We start from the raw sequence: 22,615 nt of genomic DNA, 5'->3' as shown, positions 1-22,615 counted from the left end.
AAATGTCTTCACTCCATATGGTTTATGCAATGTTTGGTCCTCACATAGCAACAAGTACAAGAACACACACAAAAGGTCTGACTTCCATTCATTTGGAGGGACTATCCAAAGCAGCAAAGGCCCAATCCTAACCTTCTAATCCTCACATCTTAATCCCGTCCTTTTTTTTTTAAATACAAAAACACACAGATATGTTTATACCCAGTGTTAAACACATGCATAACTGTCCTGCCGTCTATATCACTTTACTGTAAAATGTTCTCATGTCAACTGCAGGTGGAGAATGATAAACGTGTTTCTGACATGACCTTTTGAATTCTTTGTCTCTGGTTTTCTGTTTTCCTTGTTTCCTGTTTTAATTTGTACTTCCTCCTAGTGTGTGTGTGTGTGTGTATTGTTTAGTATTTCTTCCTGTTCTGCTTTCTGCATGATTATGCAGCCTTTTTTTTTTTTTTTTTTTTACTTTGTTTTATTAACCCTTTAACACCTAAGCCTTCTTTTTTGCTTATTCCAGAATAACCCTCAATATCTGGCAGTTATTTACAACTTGCTGCATGTTAAAATAGTGCATTAACAATTGAAAATGAAGAAAACCAAAATGTTTTATTTAGAAAAAAACACTGTAGTTCTACATGGATGCCAGATTGTGTGTGTTCAATTTGAAATTTCAACAGCATAACACATATTTAAAATAACATTTGTTTGAGTCTTTGTTTATATGTCCAAAAACAGGCCAACAAAAATGGAAACTATGTACAGGTGTTTTTCCAACTCTCTCCTCTCTGGCAACAAAGACGCTGATTCACCGGCTTCCTGCAACACCATGAGTGAAATTACCGTAATAACATATATAACATAACACATTTTGCAATCCTGCATTTGGGTCCTAATTTTGAATCTTTAAACCATGACAGTTTCCTAGTTTTCTGAGAAAACTCTTGCAAAGGCAAGAGTGCTAACCACTACATCAACCGTGTGGCCCGCCTGTAATTCAATTCAACATTTCCCCTCATTTCTGACACATGGAAAAATGTAATTTCTGACATATAGCACCTTTAACCAGGTACTCAGTCATGACCACTGACTTTGACAAGGTCAGTGTTTACACCAGTAAACTTCCTACAGAGGTCACATACACTCAAGCGCGCGCATGCACGAAAAAGAGATGCACACACTCACTAATTATACAACACATGCAGATGCACACATACTTGATATTGCACATATTCTTGTTCCACACACACACACACACACACACACAAACCTTCAGCAGACATTAAGTCAAGTCTCTCTTACTGCTGCCTCCAAACTGGAGCTGATCAAGAGAGAGGAGGGGATTAAAGAAAAGTGAAACCAAGCTAATGTCCTGACATACCATCAGGGGAGCTTTGAGGCCTCACACATGTTCACCAAAGCAGCGCGCCATTTAAGCTCCAACAATGCACAAAGTTACTTCAAGGACACCGTGAATTTTTGTCACCCCGGATTAGACGACTTTTTGATTTTTAATTTAAAAAAAGTGCCCGTGTTTGAATTTTAAAGAAATCATTTTATCCTCACTTGTCACCTCTCACGGCGCAGAGGCCTTTAAACTAAGCCTTTGTGTGTACGTGTGCACGATGTGCTTGAGTTGGAGGAGGTTGTTGTTATTGGCCGCAGCACTCGGGTTCAGCTCCAGTTTGGCTACCAGCTCCAAACCTCAGACACATATGCAGTGGTTGGTTGAAGTGCATGGAGGGAATGTGTGGTCACACCTGGGAATGCTCTTTCAGCTGACCTGCCTAACGTTCTCTCTCTCTCTCTCTGCATCATTTCCTTTTTCTAGAGGTGGAAAGACACAAATTACCTTCAGTATACTTATATTTAAACCCAGTTTTACACTTGTGGAGGTAGTACATTCAATAGTTCTTCAACAATGGCCCTAAACAAGTACATATTCATTAAGGGCTTAATAATAACAGGATGTACAGACATAATATAAATGTGTCAGGTTTGGTCTCATAACAATAACTTTCCTTTTTGTAAAAACACACCCTCTTATATACTATTTGATTTTTACATTTTCAATTCAATAAAGTTCCACTTACTGACGTCCCCGCCAACTGTTAGGTGAGAAGATTGACAGCCCTCGTATGTTAGTACAGTAAATATTATGCTGCAGCCAGCAGCTGGTCAGCTGAGTGGAAACATGGGGGAAACAACGGGGCCTGGCTCTGTCCAAAGGAAATAAAATCTGCCTACCAGCACCTCTAAAGCTCACAAATTAACACATTAGATTTTTTTTTTAAAAAAACCCTCTAGTTAAATATAATTTGAGGTTTTATTTCCAGTCTTTAAACTAAGTTAGTTCAGCTTCATGTTCAGGAAAATATTAAACTCTTCTCATGTGTCACTATAGTGTGTTTTCCAAAATGTCAGACTACTCCTTTTTATTACGCACCGTTAAGTCCAAAGGTTTGAGACCATGTACCCAGAACTGATTTTTATTAGAAATCGTCCATTTATATTTATCTGTATCGTGTAAAATCAGCACATGTCGTCTTTTTTTCACCCCCCTGAAATAAAGGCAATGTCCCTTTATTGGTAATACTCACATTTCATCTTTCAAGAGTACAAACACACACACACACACACACAAAGCACAGGATCCATATTGCAGGCTGGCACCATAATGCATAGGATGCACATAGTCTCAGTGTGAATTTTAATTCTGATTTGATTGGAATTAAAGTAGTTTTAAGCCAGAGTTAATAGGTTTAGTCTGACTCTAATCCTGGTTTAATGAAGGCCTTGGTTGGGCCTGCCCACCCCCCCTTTTTTTTTCATCTTGGACTTCAGCCCATCATAATCTAAGTAGTGAATTAATCACCCACTTTTGGGGCAAGTGGAGGATGTGCGTGTGTGTGTGTGTTAGAAAAGAAACAATAACGTGGTTTTTCTTATGATTATTTTGTATCTTGTACAGTTTGCTTGGGTCATTTTTTATTTTTTTTACTTTCTTGTGTTCATGTTTGTGTGTGTGTGTGTGTGTGTGTGCATTCTTCACTGTGCTCACTCTGGTACATGCTCGGTCGCTCCCTCGCTCTCCATCCCTATGTAACTAGAGCCATCCTTCCCCTGTCAAAAATAAAAATCATTTGTCCGCTGCACGAGTGTGTCCATTAAATATGCATGGTGGAGGGAACTGGGGGCCGCGGGGGAAGAAAGGCGATACTCGTCTCTCCGGAAGGGCATCAGAGTACCAAGGTGGACAAATGGCATCGGATGAGAAAACGGATGAGATAGAGAGGATGAGTGAGGGTTGAAGTAAATTTCGGGTGCTTTTTACCCTCCACCGACACCAGCACTAACCCCCCCACCCCCCCAACTGTAAACTCACTCACAACTTCCTGAGAAGGCATTCGACTTTTGGGGATCCATTGACAGTGTCTCCCTCTCTCATCCCAGCGATACAGAGACACAAACACTGTGTTCGACAACTAAGAAATGCATCGCGTGTGATTTAAAGGCAGCGGCCTGAAATATGAGAGGAAACGACACACTGTGCTGAGCAAGAGACCCCCCCCCCCAAGGATTTTTTTTTTCCCCTCATAAAACTGAACTTCCTCTACATTTAGAAATAGATTTTTTATAGAGTTCATATAGTGTTGCTTAGTTCTCCTCCCCAAAGAGTTCTCCTTGTCCCTCACTCACACCGGCTCTCAGCATTCTTCATTTTCATCATTGAAGGGCTGAAACTTCCTCTATCTATAGAGCAAGTTTAAGAGCTTCGTTGATTATTGTTGTACAATTGAATTCAAAGTTAATCTCTTAAAATACTGACTCGTCGGCACCGTCAAAAGAGCTTGCTCGGCTGACATGTGTCAGTCTGTGTTCTCAAAATAAAGTAGAATTTGACATAAGAACTCATTTTGATTTCTGCCATAGGCGATCTACATTAAATGCTGCTAACTGTGGGCCTTTGTGTCATTTAAAGATGCAGTTAACAACAAACACGATACATTTTCAGTGACTTTTTCCTCACTGTAAGTCGAACTTTTACTGTTCACTAATCTCCAAAACCAAGCACTTGGCTGATATTATGTCATAATTCGACTCGAACCCCTGTGAGATGACGCGAGGGAGTTTGTTGACAACTACAAATATGGGGGCAATGGAGGATCACAAGGTTTGAGATCAATTTAATTGGACTGGACTCAAATCCTCCTGCTCTCCGTCTCGCATGCATGTTACTGTTTTCTTTTCAGCTGTTCCGATGTGTGGTCTGTTTTGCCTCTCGTTTTAAAAACCTTTGTCAGTGTGTACTTGTAGAAGCAGAACCTCTCGGACTGTGCCGTGGAGAATTGCTTCACTTGTGTGTGTGTGTGTGTGTGACTGTGGTATTTCATGTTGTCCAACACGTGATCTGAGGCGTTGAACTCGTAATTCTTGCATCGGCACATTTTTGATCCACGAGCGTAAGAAACATCTTATCTGTTCTGTCACGTCGCCATTTCCTTTTTCATCGGGCGGACTGTGTCGATCTTTCGCTCCCCTGCTTCCTGTCTTTTGGGACTCACTGTTTTCTTTTCTTGGCCCTGTCCATCTGCTTCTTATAACACTGAGGCAGTCGGATCTGGTTTTGCAGAAACCCCCCCGCCCCCCCCCCCCCTGAAAAAAAATCAGACATTTATTCACGTACAACCAAAATAGTCCCCTTTTCTCCATCAAAATAACCCACCGAGTCAAGAGAGAATCCTGTGTGAGCACTGTTCCAATGGGGTGGTCAAATCTGGACCCAATTAAAATGGGGACCCCCTAAATTTCCTTCACACCCAGCTTGAGGAAGACCCCAGATTAGAGGAATATTTTCCTTATTGCCGACTTAACTTTTTGTGAAATTCCATTGGATAATAATTGAGCCCATGTGTGCTTTGTATTCCGGGGTGTTCCCATTTTTTTGGTGGACTTAAAAATGCCATGTTCATACAGCCACAGACACAGGCACAGTTTTGACAAATCAATTTTTTTCTTCTTCTTCTTCTTCTTTCTCCTCCTCCTCCTCCTCTTCTTTTTACTGGGTTTTCACCGCAATCCTTGGATCGTTGCTTGGAATTAATAGAAAAGGGGGATTTCCACCCCCTTTAAGTCTTGGTCAGATTTCCATGTGGAAAGAGGCGGAGGCTTAATTGAGATCAAATAAACACAGTCACCTGTGAATGATTTCAGCCTATAATGAGACACATGCCTGCTTGTTCAAACATACGCACGAGGCCGCACGAGCCCGTGCACGCTCGCCGTCCTCTATTTGATAAGCACTAAAGCAGGTGTTTGTATCTCATACCTTCACAAACACACACACACACACACACACACACACACATCAAGGATTAGCCACGGCTTCTAAGACTCAACAGTGAGAGCTTGTGTTCTGCTCCCCTATGCAGTGACCCATCATCCTCCTGCTCCCTCTGGCTTTGTGAGTGTTCTCCTCTAACCAGGAATGAATAGCCACTTGTTAAATAAACCCACGGACGCTGCTTGGGTATCATAGTTGTCTGCACAGTATTATTTTAAGTGGTAATATTAAGAAAAGCATCAGGACGCCGTCTGACTCTCGGCTCTTTTCAGCAGACGGTGCTCGACCTGCGACTGGTCCGTGGAGGACTGTGGGAGTCGGACTTTGATTCATGTCTTCCTAATTGTAATAGACCTGAATCCTCTTAAAACAACACTGGGGTAATTCTTGTGCACACAGACACACACAGAGACAGAGACACACACATGAATACACGCGCACAGAGGCTTGTGTGCACGCACACGTACTCTACACACAGGTAATTGTGCCCACCTGGGAAAACATCATTTAGTCAGTCGCCCCTTCCTTCTGCTAACACTGCTCTTGGATATGTGTGTTTGTGTGTGTGTGTGTGTGTGTGTGTAAAAGCGACCTTCCTCATCCATTTCTTGCTCTTTCATCCCAAATTGCATTTGACTATTAACACTCCCTAAGCCCTAAACCATCCAATTACAGCACTATATTTTATAAGCTCACCAGTTCAAGGCTTCGGGGGGGGGAAATGACTGTTTCTTTATGCCGCCTCAACAACTGACTAGGTTGTGGTGGTAAAACCGACCATCTGTCTTTACTCCTCCAGATATCACAGTTCATTTGAAAAACAACCTTTTGCAGTTTCTTCTCATCTCACTCACAGGACTAAAGCGCACAATTCAAGTCCATATGTATATTAGTGATTTTAATTATTGTAACTCAATCACCACAGCGCGGGCCTGACAGCCACCGTGTTTAGGTCAAATTCCTTCACAGTCTGCTGAATGTAAAGTAATGCAAGCGGCGTAAATCTGAGTGTGTGTGGAAGCGAGGACTTCAAGGGAAGAGACACAAAAACCTCTTTGAGCTTACGTCTGTTGGGTTTCGCCGTGGAAATGTATCGTTCTCCACTGGTGTGCAGCACGGTGGCTCATGAGGAGGAGGAGGAGGAGGAGGAGGAGGATCATGGTTAAAGCCATTGGAGCAGGATGGATATTCATCTGTTCTACTTGTCTGCAGCACAGCTATGTGTTGGTGTTTTTGTGACGGAGCAGAGGTCCTGTTTTCTGAGCTTTGATGGGAGAACAACACTTTTTCAAATTCATCAAAATCTACCTTTCTACCTACATGCCTAAAGATTACATGATTCAATGAATACTATTTGCATTACACTTACTTAATAAGACACTTAAATGCCAAATGTTTGTATCCAACTTTTTTTTTCCATATTAGGAATAAGCACGGAAAGTGTGTGTGGGAGATGAAGACAGAGACCTGGCACCGTCCTCGTCCTCAACATTGACATAAAGGCCAGAGGTCTCATGGCAGACACCTGCTGTGCTCCTTTTAATAATCACTAGCCGGTGCCAACAATGACACACGCAGGCGTGGGAGCGTGCCAGTGCACATGGGTAGGTGAATCTGGACAGGCTCCAGCAATCCCTGGCATCTCCTCTGCTCTGCTCTGCTCTGCTCTGCTGGCCGTGCCAGGCTGCCCGGGGGCCGTGAGGCCATCTGACATGAACTGACACCACTGTCAGCTGTTGCCTGTTGCCCAACCTCAGTCATGTAAGTGCATCTGCCAATTGTTTAAATGAGTGATGGACGCAAGCGTAATCACTTACTGCGTCTTAATCACTTATTCGTGTCAGACCGCTCCTCAGCTCGGCGACCTCTCGACCTCTAACTGAGCTCGAGCTAATGTCTGCTCTATGTAGTCGTTACGCATCGTCATCTAACATTGTCTGTGACTCTGAACCAAGCAGTGCTGCGTTTAATTAACTGCTACTTTTCTTCATTTGACACTGAGCCAAAGCCTCTATTTCACTGCTTTTCATGACGGCCACATATTTTAATCCGTAGGGTATCCTTTGCTGCCATCTAGTGGTTTAAATCGTCAGTGGACATCAGTCACTGAGGTTTGGGGAAAGGCTGGTGGTGTGAATTCATCCACCTCATTATTCTGCCATAGAAATGATATGTAAGGCTGATATGAAATATGAAACCAACCAAGGAATTATAACTGTGACTTGTCCTGTTAACTATAATAATGGAAAGATTAGGGCAGTGGCAATAATCCAAGACGGTAAATCAGCCAAGCATATTGTTTTTCAATTATAAACTGAAATGTGATCTGCATCTATCTGTGTACGTTCCATCCTCAGACTGTTGTCTATACTGGAATGTCACCTATATATATATTTTTATTTTTAAATTTCTATAACTATATTCCAACAACAAGAAGTCCTGAGCAACATCTGGAGTTGCCTTGAATCATTTTTATCAGTAATATTTATTATTATAATAATAACAATTCCATTTACAAAGATATGCCCAGAGTAAGCAAGCTATAATCACATCCTGTGATGTTACAGCATTGAATGTGGTGGTGGGGAAAAAAACCCAGGAACAAAACAAAAGCAAAAATTCAAAACAATAAAAAAAAGCACAGATGCAAAGACACACAAAAACACAAAGTTCTTGCTGCTACTCTTATAAAGTCAGGTGCACCTAAAAAAAAGAAAAGAATTAAGTCTAACGTATTGTTACTTTCCCTTTTGGGTTTACAGGCTCATGCTGACCTGTTCACTGACCAGACTGGCACCAAGTGAGTCTGACATTTGGACAGAGTGAGGATGCTGAGAAACGTGGTGGAGGAGCAGAAGGTGAAGCCGAGGAGGACGGAGGCCAGACTGAGGGAGGACCTGAGGAATAGACGCATGGACCGGAGGAGATTTGAAGAGCTGAAGGTTGGTCACAAAAATCATGAGCTACAGCCCTTATAAGCAGGATGTATAACCTACAGACTCAGAGCACAGTTCAGTTTTGTTTTTATTTTGTCCAGCAACTGACAATAAACCATTGCATACTTTGTCCACAAGATGGCAGTCTAAATGGCCAAATGTACAGACATGCTTTATGGAAGAGTGACATTACATTACATTACATTCATTTAGCAGACGCTTTTATCCAAAGCGACTTACAATGGAATTGAGTACAATCAGCCAGGGGTGGAGTCAAACTTGCGACCATTGTGACCATGATGTCTTTCCCACACAGGGTACTGGTCTTAACCACTGAGCTACTCTACCCCAAGTGACCTTTTACCTTTTCTACTATGAGAAAACACATCATACGTTCAGTTTATTACATTTAAATAAAAGTTAAAGACACATGTTTCCATCTGATATCACTATTGAAAAACAGAGAATGAATGTGAATTTCTATTCTATTATGACAAACAGCGATGCCATTTTAAAGTATATGCTGCATGGGTTTTTGACAAACAATGAGGGCAGAAGGACAATGTGATGGGATCAGCTGGAACACGAGTAGTTGCTGTCCTCCCCTCGGTCTGTGGACCTTTTTCACATTTTGGGCAGATGTCCAACAAAACAATTAGCAAGTATGGGAATCCCGGCCCTGCTCTCATACTGACCCATCCCTCCCTCCCTCCCTCCCTTCCTTCTCTATCTCTCATCCTCTACCGTTCACTGCAGCTGGCCCCAGGAGGGAGGAGGCCAAGTTTATTTTCTCCACGATGGTCCCTTTGGGGTGGCGGCGAGGCCTCTGCCACGCTGCCGCTGATGTATTAGGTGCGTGTCCTTCAAGAGATGTCGGTGGGACTCTTTCTTCTTTTGCACTAAGTCTCATTTCTTTCATTTTTTGCATGAAATGAGTCAGATCGTGTCCTTCCCATAGTCAACTGAAGGAAGAGCTGAGTGTGACTGATGAATGCTGATAATTGTGGAGATGATAATGATGATGGTGAAGCTGGAAAAGCCCAGAGGACTCTTTTTACAAATGGGTCATGTTCCTTCAACTTGTGTTTCTAAATAATATATAAAAAAAGTTTTGTTTTTTTTACTTTATATTTCAATGACTCAATGTAAAGAAACCTGCAAATCTAGGGACATTTGCAATTTGCTCAAATCACTATGATATTAGAGGATTAAGCATTTTTTCATAATGATTATCTAATAATCTGACTCACCATAAGGATACAGGCATGTTTCAGTGTCTCCAGGTGGAGTGTTTACACCGAGCCTCTTTTAGGTTTACGCCTCTGGATGTGAAAATGAATGTTGTGACATTCGATGGCAAGAAAGAGGGAGAAAAAGAGAGAGCAACGGAAGTGGCTGGACACCTACATGGTCTATGCTCTTCTTTACTTTCATCCCAATAAGAAAGAGGGGGGAGAAAGAGAGAGAGGGAGAGGCCTTGTGTCAGACTGCATAAATAACTGTCGACATGGTGTAAACACAGCGGTCATAACCCGAGCGAATTAAAACAACTGCTCTGGGCGGGATTAAAGCTCAGCAGCACGCAGGTTTTCTAGCACTTGAAGAAAACATCTTCAAATGCTCACTTTTCCACAGTATTACAATAAAGAGACGGTGAATTAAGTAAGAAAAACAACGTGCTTTCAAATTCGGACTTGTTTAAACTACAACAGAACTCTCTGCCTATTAAGGCCTCCACATATAATCTTTGAAGGCAAGAGTTTGTTTATGTAGTGACAACCACGTCTTACTGTTATCTCTTAGAAACAACAGAGGGAGACTTATCTGTGCTTTGTTGGTGCTCAGGTTCTGCTGCTCTGAAGGAGTGGAGTGAGGAGAGACGTTGCCAGGTCAAAGTGTTGGCCCACACATACACACAAACACACACACACATAAAAATGAAAACAAAAAATAAAAAAAAGAGGGGAAATAACACATGCAGCACACAGAAGTGATACAAATATATTTTTATATACATGTTACTCTGTACAACCATTGGAGACAGTGGACATGCATGTGCACATCCATCAAAATGCAGCTGCCAAATGGGCCTGCATGAGTTATGTAAAAAAAGAAAAAAAATGCATCTGCAGAGTATTTAAAAAAGAAAAAAAAGAAGCTATTTAATGCACGCTGTTTATCTTTGAACCAGCAAAGACACGAACGAGAGATAAGAGTGCATTTAAATAAAGTTCAGCTTGTTTTACAGGAACGAAGGGAAGAGGACGCACTCTTCCGTTATTCCCACTCAAAAATCTGCGGAGATGACATTTCAGACACTGGTGTTTGTTTTTTGTTATTTTTTGCTTTGTCCTTTTTTCGTATACGAGCCATGTTTCCCCCTTTGAAACATGGTCTGGTAGATGCATGCGCGCGCGCGCGCGCTCGGGTGCATCAGGATGCAGTTGTGCCACATAACCTCGTTGTGTTCAGCATCTCCTTCAACTCGTTCTCCGGTTTGCCAGCCACCATGAAAGGCCACGTCTGCGGAAGGAAAACACAAACAAAAACGTTTAAAATGAAATATTGCATAAGGCATTCAAATCAAATCACACTTTTAAATAATACAACACCCCCAAACATTCACTCTGTATTGTAGAATATTGTAGAATGTGTTGTTTCCACGTATCGTGCCCTATATAATATCTAATCGATCATATCAGGGGCATATTTAGTTAAAACTGGGTGAACGATGCAGCAACATAAATTAAAAAAGTTTAAACGTATGCACCTGCTTTACTTGATGATTACGCATATGTGTGTGAGGCCTTGCAGGCCATTTCAAACCCTGAGACTGCAAAGTCTATTCAAAACAAAAGTTCTTACATCAAAAGCATACTAATAATCTAATGTCTTGGAGAGAGCAGCCCTTGTATTATTCCTTTATAATTTAACAAATTAACTCATTTGGAAGAGAGAAAAAAAAAACACATCCAGTGGTTTATCTCCCACTGGATCATCTCACCAGGTTTACTGGATGAATATATCCGTTCTCGTATTTGTCGTTGGCGAGTATCTGCCGGAGGTGCGCGATGTAACTGGACGCCAAGCGCAGCGTGTCCAGTTTGGAGAGCTTGGTGTCCGACGGTACCCACGGTAGAGACGTCTTCAGCCGGGAGAAGGCTTTGGACAGGACGCGCATCCTCGCTCTCTCGCGCGCGTTGGCCGCGTTCCTCTGCACCTGCTTGCCCTCCTGCTGTGCCCCACCCTTACGCGCCTTTTTCCGGGACGCGGTCTTCCTCCTCTTGCCCGGCGCGATACTCTGTTCGTCGTTTGCGCACGACTCCTCGCAGTTGGAGCTCTCCTCTGTGCTCTCGTTGGAGTCTTTGCCGGAGGAGCCAAACTTCAGGATGCCGTCCAGGAGCTCGTCGTCGACGTCACTGAGAGACCCGGTGGACATGGTGAACCGTCTCCGACTTGGAGCGAGCTGACTCAAAACATGGGAGCGGGGAGCTCAGGCTGGACACGGTTTGGTAGACACACGCGTGGGTGATGTGTTCGTGGACTGCGAGCCGTGCGTGAAGGAAGAGACTTTTTTATCTCCATGAACTGAGAGGGCGTAACCTCATGCTGGGAGGAGAGACACGGGGTCTGATCTCACTTGGTTTCCAAAAAAAAGAAAGAAAAAAAGTACGTTTTATATGTATGTATTTTATTAAAAATGTAATCTTTATTCTTCAGATTGGAAGGGTTATTGTTTATAGGGTTAATATTGGGTCTTGTTTCTTTTGAATGATCTACCCAATACAATGAAAAACAAAAATAAGAATAATATATGCTTCAATTCTGTTTATCAAACTAATACCTGGATAATCATTACTCATAGGCCTACTCTGCAAGTTTCTACAAAAGTACTGTACACAATTGTAACTCACAGGGTTCTTGTTTTTTTAATTCATGCTACCCAAGAAATATTCATAAAAATCTTTATAAGGGGACTTTAGCTGGCCAAAAGGGAACAGAGCAGGTACCTAAGCACAAGTCTATCTGTGCACATCCATAGTCCGGACCTATTTTTCCCTCTTTGTTATAACCTTGAAAAATAAATAAAACAACATTCAACCCAGGGCCCATAACCAAATTATAGTTCAGAATAAAATAAATGCCAATAAAATCTCAGCATTAAAGGTTTTTGCTGCTTCTTAAACGTAACATTTTAACGTTTGTCAAAGACTGTGCCAAATGTGACTTTGACTTCACAATCGTCATATTCTTACACACACTGTAGTTTAGATGCCACCTCTCAGTGTTTCGCCTCGTCACACATCTCGCCACTTAACAGGATAAAGTGCAAGGACAGGGGGCGTCATGTCTCGAATCACAAACTGGCGCCTCGTTCCCCTCTGATGTAATGGATACCCAGCAGCACCCACAATCCCCTGTTTGGCCTTCCACATCATTCCACACTGATGCTCCATGCACCGGTCCAAACAACACAAGTCTCTGGAGCTGAGCGGAAAAAACACGTGTTCATGGATCGTGTGTGACTTCTTCACATACTTTTTTCTTCCTCTATAAATTCGTTGCATTAAACAATGAGATGTGCTGCATGATTGTGAGTAGCTGCAGATGTGTGTGTGTGTGTATGTGTGTTTATGTGTACCTTTGCCTGCACAGCTGAAGTGTGTGTGTGTGTGTATGTGGGGATAAGAGGTGTGCGTCTCTTGAGAGCTGACCTACCACCCCTTTGCTTCCGGTGTCACAGAGCATCCAAACAGACACCACTATTACATTTGATCCACTTTAATGACACAGTGAAACACAGCTTTGTCTGCGAAGATGCTTCTATTTAAATTGTAAAGGTTTACATTTAAAAAATCCTGCAATGTAATGAAGAAAGTGGTGTTACAACTGTGTTTGTGTAAAGAAGGTCCCTTAACTGTGCCTTAACTGTGCCTTAAGAGCGATAGAAGGAGGAAGAAAGGTGAGGGGATGGAGGGAGAGGAAGAAGGCCGCTCAATCTCCTGGGTGGGCTGGAAATCAAAGCACTCAGTGGAAAAGTAATAATAGAGTCTGTTAGATTGATGAGCACCTCTGAAATACATGGATACACCAGATAGTAAGAGAGAGAGAGAGAGTGAAGCGGCGGCAGGGAAACTAAAATAGCTCAGGGCCTTTTTCCTTCTTTCTCTTCCACATTTATAACACAGGCCCGATGGGATACTGTCATAAAGACTTTAAACCTCATAATAAAAAAGGAAAATTAAAATGTACCTCACTGTGCCAAGCCTGATAAATCAGCATCGTTTTAAAACATACGTTCATATAAATGATAGAAGGGCACAAGTGTAAAGGAAATCTTTCCAATGACCATTTTCCCTCGCAGAGTTGTGGTCACACACACACACACATGACATGAGGCAACAGGTGGAGGGGAGGGAGTGAGAAAAGTGGAGGGAGAGAGGAAAAAAAGAGGGGACCCTGGCAGTTAGAGAGGGACATGCTGCTAATTAGCCGGTTTGAGGTCAAAGGCTAGGCTGGCGTTGTGATGTCACCATGAAGGGACGGGTTCCAGATGTTGCTCGCAGGGCCACCGAGAGGGGAGGGGACACCTGATTCCTCGGGGTCATTATCATTTCTCACACACATGCACAACAAACATTTGGTGGTGACATATGCCCAGAAACAGAGGACGATCGGATCCGCCACGGTGACCACCATCCCAGGGATCCTTCCTGACAATGTTTTCCTGTTTGTCCTTGTCCGATATTTTTGTTTTACTTGTTAACATATGGTCAAAAGTTGTAATTAGTGCAGCGACAGTGCCTCACGCGTTCTCTCAAGAGGTTGAAAAGAAAAAAAGTCTGATTTGTTTGGTGCCACATGTGTGGGGGCATCAAAAATCTGTCCATGGTATAACAGCTTTTCCCTTCACTCAATCAAGTCTTTAAAATGTGAATCAGGTGCCAAAAATACACAATAGTGTACAATAGCTGTAGTAGCTTTTCAAGTTAATAATTATATATACGGTCTTTAAAGCTGTCATGTGACATTAGTTTGTTGGAAATACTCTCAGTTATTTAGATTTTTGTAGAGGAAAAAATAGATTCACTGTAATCTTTATCTTATCCGTTTCGGAAATGGTGAATAAGAAGAAAAGTCTCACATTTTCTCATGAGGTTTTCAAATGTCTGATTTGTTTCCCTTTAAAATGTGTGATATTGTTTTTAAATGAAAGCCTTTTCTTCCTTAAGACTGAGAACAAACAGTTATATATTGTCTTTAAAGCTTACAGCTGTCCTGTGACATTAGCTTGTTAGAAATAGTATCAGTTATTTAGATTTTTCTTGGGGGAAAACATAGATTCACTGTAATCTTTATCTTATCCGTTTCGGAAATGGTGAATAAGGAAACAAATTTTTTATCCTCTTTCCTTATTTGTTTTTACAACCTTATGTTTGTTTTTGGGCCACCCGGTTCACATAGTGGTTGCATGCTCTCCCTGTGTGTGTGTGTGTGTGTGTATATTTTCTCCAGGTTCTCCAGCTTCCTCCCACAGTCCAAAAACATGCACTATGGGGATTAGGTAAATTGGACTCTCTAAATTGAGAGTGAATGGTTGTTTGTTTCTATGTGGCCCTGTGATGGACTGGCGAACTGTCCAGAGTGTCCCCCGCCTATCGCCCTATGTCAGCTGAGATTGGCACAGCACCCCCCCCCCCCCCACGACCCTCATGTGGAGGATAAAGCGGTAGAAGATGGATGGATATTTGTTTTCTGGGGTAGAAAAAGAACAGTATGTTTAACTACGGAACAACTGACTAATGTGAGAGAACAGCGGAGTAATATGAAACAAAGCAATTTTTTATTTACTGGAAAAACATTCCGCGTGTATTTTTATATGACTCAAAGAATGAAATGAAAACAATCAAAAAAAAAAAAAAAAGAAAAAGTCACAATTGGCTGCAGCACAAAAACAGAGTGAGACTGTAATCTTGGAATGAGGCTTAGGGTGAGAAAAACATCATCCATCTATGTCTAAGTACGCCAGTTCCCTGTCCCTTATCACAGCCGCACTCCCCCAGCCCGTTCACACACACACTCTCACCCACATTTGCACCATTACTGCTTTCCACCTCAGTTCAAAAAGAAAAAAAGAAAAAGAAAAAATCAAAGCAAAATAATAAGATTGAGGTTGCAGAGAGTGCAAAGACACAACCCGGGAGTGGAGAAAGTCACTGCGAAAGGATGTGGCAGACACACTCTGCAGTGAGAGAGAATTATGAACATGTTTATGGGAGTGAGAATGTATTATTATATTTCAAAAAGACCATAATCCTTTGATATCCTCTGACAGGAACATCCGGGGGGAGGCACAACAGTGAGTCTCCAAGAATGAGACTGATATTCTGTCAAAGTGTAGGTTAACGACCTGGAAGTCTTGTCCTTACGCTGTGAGGGAGTTGGAGGGTGTTAGTCTTTGGAATGTGCGCATACATGTACGCACTGATCTGCGCATGTGTGTGTGTGTATCCGTGTTAAATGTAGTGTATTTCGCAATGTGGATAAGGATCTCATAGAAAAGGAGGAACGGTGGAATCTGGAAAATTTTCACGTGGGATTGGCTTAAATGTTCTCCTGTTCATCACCCTGATCCACCAACCAGTGACAGGGAAAACGTAAAGTTTCCCTGTCAAAGTCAAAATTTTAAAATCTTGGATAAACACATGGTTAATCACTGCATTGCATGTTTTATATTGCTATGAGTCTGTGTCTTATTTGAACTGGAACACCACATATGCTGTTTTTACCTTGTCTGTTGTTAGTGTCATTATCATTTTCATCCTGTGTATTTTTGTTTTATTCCATCAACCTGCATAGATATGTTAAATGTATATTAGCCTGTGACTAAAATCTGGCATATTTACATGTTGATGTTCATTAATTTGCTGTGGCCCCACTCAAAATAAGTCAAATAAACTGATAAATAAAGGTAAATGATGAAATTCAACGAAGGATCTGTAATTTTTTTCTCATTTATTAAAATATTATAAATTATTATTATTATTATATATTATATATATATATATATTGTATAAATATTATATATTATATTATAATAGAGCAAAAAATGTAAAAAAAATAATAATTGTTTCAATTGGATGTACTATACCTATGACCAGCACACCATGCATGTGTTAATGCAGAGTGTGACCAGAGTTCTCACAACAAGCCGGAGGAGCATTCACCTCTATAGACACTAACCTAGAGTTTCTGAAAAGTTCTCAGTTAGAGACAACAATTCAGGGTGTTTTTTTGTTTCTATTGCTAACATTTCCAAACTTTACACCAGTGTGGATTTCTTTTAAAGTGCTGTTCCTCTCTTTATAGGTCAGTTGCTGTGCAACTAAAGAAGAAAATAAGTCATATCATAACCAGACAGACTGAGGTCAATAACAAATCAACCCTGAGGGAGGAGAGGAGCGAGAAACAGAGCCGAGCACAGACTGCAGAGAAAACAACACATTTACATACATGCACAGTAAGTCTGTTGCCCGAATATCCACTGTTTTGGTGAGTTTTACCCCAAATACTTACACACACTTAAGCTGTTTCTGGCTCAACGCTGACTTGACCAAATGCCCAAAGTGTCCTGTCGGAAGCCAGTGAGATGTGATGCAGCTGCAGTTGGAGTGTGTTTGTGTGTGTGTTTTAACCTCTGCTGCAACCCCTGGTCAGACTTGTGGCCTCATGATCGGATGCACAGATAAAAGACGGTTGTGTGTGCATGTGTGCGACTTGCGTTTGAGTGTGTGTGCGCATGCGGGGCTTCTCTCTGCAGGAGTGGGCAGCAGGGCAGTGTGGGACAGTGCTGGGTTTCAGAGTCAGAGGTCTGGTCTCTGTCATTGTGATTGAGGCTACAGTTTATAAACAGAGACGGGGAGAGGGACACTGCTCAGTTTTCCATCTCACACAGTCGTGCTGTTTTGATGAGTGTGTGTGGTTTAATCCTCCTAACAGGCCAGAGCTCCCAGTCCCACTCAACTACATCCTTCACAGCAGCCGCTCATGCTCTCTCTCCTTCTTCCTCTTCTTCTCCCAGACCCCCACAACCACACACACACACACACACACACACATATCTCCTGTGTCCCCACTGCTGTGGTTGGATGTCTGGTCATTTCAGTCTAGCCAAAACAAATAGAGTCAAAGCAGCTGAGAAAAAAAACAAGCTATCTAGCCAAGATGCAATCACACACTTAATACTGTTTAATGTATTTCAAAGTGGTAATCTGCTTCGTGTCCACAGGGCAGGTTAAACAGATGCTTTAGTGTCACACAAGAATGAGGAAAGTCTGACATCAATAACGTTAAATACACAAGTTTCATTTGGATTCATTTTGATTCTACAGTTTAGTCAACTTTTTAAGATGCTAATGGATGTGAAATTGCACACTCATGGAATTATGGTAATAAAAAAAAGAATATAAAAACAATTCAAATACATCCCCGCCTTTGCATATTCAATATATCTGTGGTTCGGAATCCACATATCTGTGGTCTGACAAACCTAAGTGATTAATTTGTCATAAATCATAGTTATGTTTACAGACAGACAGATGCAGGTTAAATCATGACTTTCTTGGTGGAGGTAATAGTGTGTTTAAAAATCCACCATCATCACTTTTTTATTAGATCACTCTTGCACTGTGCATCCCACCAGATGACTCCTGTTTTTTTTGGAAGTCAAATAACTTCAGCGATACAAGTGGCCAGCATTAACAACATCGAGATCCCCTTTTCATCTCTTGTTCTAACATGAAAAACCCATATGTCGTGATTTGATGTTATGTGACCGTGTTAAACCGCTTCCATCACTCCAAAAGGGACTTGTCTCTCTCACCAGTGGTCACCCATGTCGTCTTCTCGGTGCTAATGTTACCTGACCTTTAGGTCTTGTGTTATTGACTGTAATCAAGCTCCTCCTTTGCCACTGCATTTCTCAAAGATACATTATTCAGCTTTGTCTTCCTGCACACAAGAGCATTACAGTTTCTTATTTGTGGCTCCCCAGATGTAAGCGATTCACTGGATCAGCATCCTCCCAGAATCTGCTGAAGATTCATGTCCCACAATTGTGAAATAATACTTCTTAATGTGAACATGAGTGTGAGTGTTTGAGTTAACTGTGTCCCAGAGAACATTTCACAAACGTATCGCGCTCATCTAATCTCCGGCTGATCTCTGTATGGGTGAAGGGCGATAAAATGTCGGGATCCATGTTACACACACCCAATTAGCAGTGTAACGCTGAACCGTAGCCGATTTTATTCACACCTGATTAGTCAGACTGTTGTTATTATGGAGGGCGATGATGGAGATCGATGATAAACAGTGCCGCGCTCTCATTGGCTGGATCAGGTTCAACGCTTTGATCTTCTTCCGCCTCATTACTCAAGGGGGAACGACAGGTGGGTGTGTGTGTGTGCGTCTGTGTGTTTATATGTGGAATTTATGTGGCACATAAATTCCTAAGTCGTTATCAAGAGGGTGAAATCTATTTATCGGGTATATTTATTATCCACATTTATACTCCTTGCAGATGCTTTCGAAGGGCTGCATCCTTTTTTTTTGTTTTGGAAAAATGAACTCAAGTTAACACTGCACCTCCCATTTAGATGTAATAACCTCACAGCACGTTATGTCTTGAGACCCTGTGTAACTCATGTACTCGCACATGCACAAACATGGGCACTGATACAGACAAACATACACACGGATTATCTATAACTTTGGTTGTAATGACTGCAGCATGTGGTGCGGAGGGAGGCAGACTGAATATTATCAAACCCCAGGAAGAGAGATAGGAACAGTCCCTATAGGCACCACACAATCAGACCTCTGAAACTCAACAAAACTCCACTTGTTTGGAGTGTGGGGCTTTACACTTATGTATTTCTGTGCGTGTATCTGTGCAGGGCCAGGTTCAGCTCCCTCTTGTGTGTATGAACAAACTCCAGGCTTGAGTACGATACACCCGTACATATCTCCACGATGAACCATCCAGAACTGCTGATAGTTGGGGATGTGTTGACTGCTCCGGAACCCAGGGAACCGCTGGCCTTCCTGGGTGAAGTGATTACACATATCACTCCTCCTCCCTGGCTGCTGCTCTCCACGTCCTACAATCTCCTCTCTGGTCCCACAGGGAAGAAACACCCCCGCCAGTCCGAAAATGGAGGCTCCTCCTGGGCTACTCCGCTGGTACTCCCTCTACTCTAGGAGTGGGTCTGCTGTACAGGGAGGTAGCTTGTACAAACATTGCACATTTGACTTATGTGCACAATTCCTTACGCACACTCTCACACACCAACTTACTGTACACACAGAGAGAGAGGCGGGCGTAGGATATACAACAACAAATCTCTTACACTTGTAATATAAACATGGAAAGCCATTGGTTTTATTAAAGACATAAAAACGAAGGAGTGCAGAAACTGAGAGGATGACAAAGAAAGGAATGTGAAATAATGAAATGGACCAGACATGCTTAGCTGTTTAGGACTAGTGTGGCATATAAGTAAGCCTTAGGTGTGTGTGTGTGTGTGTGTGTGTGTGTGTGTGTGTGAGAGAGAGAGAGGGAGGGAGAGAGAGAGAGAGAGAGAGAGCGCTAACCTCTGCATCATCTTACATCACATTTCAACCTAATCTGTGTGTGCGCCAGTGTGTGTATCAGTTCTCCCATGAGACACAGATATTAGGCTACCGGAGGCTAACAGGAGGTAACAAAGAGGCGAGATGCAAAACTGTGATAAAGGTGCCCTCAACACACACACACACACACACACACACACCCACAACCCCACATGCACACATAAAATCTCAAGAGACCATGGAGATTCTCAAATCCCTAAGTCCCAAAGCAGGAAGCACAACACAAGAGTGTGTATCACTTAACTCATTAGCACGTGTGTGTGTGTGTGTGTGTGTGTGTGTGAGTGTGCCTGCACATGTGTATGCGTGCAAGTGTGTGTGTGTGTGTGTGTGTGTGTAACAACCAGCTTGAATGCACACAGACAGGTCCACTTAATAGCAAAAGACAGACACAATAGCACCTTAATCACAAACAGATGTCTGCTCACCTATTTGCTAACAGTGGAATTTAACTATTAGATTTTCACGCTAAACATTGAACACAGGTCCATTCAGAAGCTCTATCTATCTATATATTATATATTATATATTATATATAATATGTAGCAGCAATGTCAGCATTTATTACCTGGAAAATAACCATTTGTCCACTTTTTTGTCCAGCCTTATCCCTAACTTTATCCATAAGCAGTTAATACCTGACCCTAATTAACCGAACCACAATTTGAATTTTAGACCTAATCTTAATCAGTTTCTCAGGAATGAGGTTCTGACTCTTGAGGACAAGGTTTTTTTTTCCCCATAAGGACTACTGGTTCAGCCAAGAGGTAACACACACACACACACACGCACACACACACACACACACACACACAGTTACGCAAACAGGTCGTGTCCCTGTGGTAAATCAGCTGTTGTCCAGCTGTTTAATGTGTATTTACTTTTTTGACTTATTTATTTGACAACATCAATCTGCATTATAAGAGGTGAGAAGTGTGTATGTGTGTGTTAACTTGAACTGTCCCACAGGTTCTTATGGTCATGAACATTGTTATCTTCATTAGTGTGACAATCACTCCAGTCTCCAGCCATTATTTTCATTCATTGTTGACATTATTTGTGGTTGTTTGTCCCAGTGCAAAATCATCATCGTCACTATCACCATGTTTTTCACAAGTGACAATTGGACATTTTGAGGGATTCACTCCAGGGCATCTGCTCTTGTCTAGGACTGGCTGACACCTCAGTGAGTCATTCCTGCTTTTTCACTCCACTGTTTCTTTTAGGATTGGATAAAACAAAAAAAGAGTAAAATCAATCAACAAAATGGTGGTCCTTTATCTATCTATCTATCCCTGGATGCTAATTAAAGATAATAAACCTTGCAGATCATTTCTCTACTACTCCAAACTCACCGTCACCTCTGCACCTCTCGCACCCACACACACACACACACATGGTCAGATAGGGTTACAGTCTACACACACGTGCACACACACTTGCGTCAGCATACGGCAGGTGTGTGTGAACTCTTCTTGAGTCTCTGTGCATAGGTAAGACACTGAAATGCAATGTTTAAATAAGCAGTGAATGATGAAAGATGGGGTCAATGGCTTCACAGTTCACACAAAGCTACATCTTTTAGACATGTGCCCACACACACACACACACACATGGAGAGAGAGAGAGATTAATTCCACTCTGTGTACAAGTTTAAACCTCTCATTTATCTTAAGTCCACGCCTTAAACACAGGTGTTTGGAGAGTTTACAGAGACTCTTATGCCAGATATCATGATATCATACGACTATATTCATTCCACTTTTTCCTTCTTTAAACACACAGTCGTTTCCCACAGAAAATCCCCCGATGCTTCACTTATCACAAACACAGGCCTCTCTTGTGCGTTTGTTTTTTCCCCACTCCCCGACTCGGTCAGTACACAGATATTTAGCTCAGCGACACAGAGTCTCACGGACAGACTGGCCCTACGGTTTTTTTATTGAGCAAGAAGATAAAACGGCTGGTTCTGCTTTGTGTCCATTAGGGCTAAAATGTCCAAAAGAGTGTCTGATGAAATGGAATAAACTGTTGTGGTTATCTTCCCTGGCTGCTGCGGTGGAGCGCAGCCAAAGAGAATGAGCCAGACTACATGCTCACAGAACAACACATTAACGAGACACACTCTGTATCATTCGCACACACAAATCTGCCCCTCCATGGCATCGCCCAGGTCTGTATTTATCCCTAACCATAACAGAGTGGGTGGATAATGGCTGATGGGACAGTCGTAAAAATAACCTGGCACGGGTCTGTTTGGATTAACCTCCTCTCCTCACCCCTTCTCCATCATGTTTTATTGCTCTTTTCTTCTCCAACCAACCTATCTATCTATGTATCTATCTATCTATCTATCTATCTATCTATCTATCTATCTATCTATCTATCTATCTATCTATCTATCTAGCTCGCTATCTGTTGTACTTTGTCCATAAAGTTCCATGGATGACACATTCTTCTCTTGTTCTAATGTGTTGTGTGTTTATTTTGGAAGCGCATCATCAACAGTCTTATCAGCAAGAAAGCAAGAGAGCTTTCTTATTATTATCCCTCCAAACTAACCTCTTTGTTTGGGTCAGATGTCAAAGATCTAAAAAGCAAAATTGGAGGGGAAAAGCTACATGCATGTATCATCATCATCGTCATC

The 22,615-nt window shown here is 42.0% G+C and overlaps 1 protein-coding gene across 1 annotated transcript; it reads right to left on the bottom strand.

Moving 5' to 3' along the window:
* Window positions 1-10,265: 10,265 nt before the first annotated feature.
* tcf21 (transcription factor 21) lies at window positions 10,266-11,872 on the bottom strand. Its single transcript, XM_058612689.1, has 2 exons — window positions 11,279-11,872; window positions 10,266-10,797 (listed from the first exon to the last, which is right to left on the bottom strand). Exons 1-2 carry the CDS (start codon window positions 11,711-11,713, stop codon window positions 10,708-10,710), a joined length of 525 nt encoding a protein of 174 aa, XP_058468672.1. The 5' UTR covers window positions 11,714-11,872; the 3' UTR covers window positions 10,266-10,707.
* Window positions 11,873-22,615: the final 10,743 nt, after the last annotated feature.

The sequence above is a fragment of the Solea solea genome, chromosome 17 (assembly GCF_958295425.1).
Source record: "Solea solea chromosome 17, fSolSol10.1, whole genome shotgun sequence".
Classification (NCBI taxonomy): domain Eukaryota; kingdom Metazoa; phylum Chordata; class Actinopteri; order Pleuronectiformes; family Soleidae; genus Solea; species Solea solea.
Note: the sequence above shows the minus strand (reverse complement) of the source record. Positions and strands in the feature narration are given on the sequence as shown.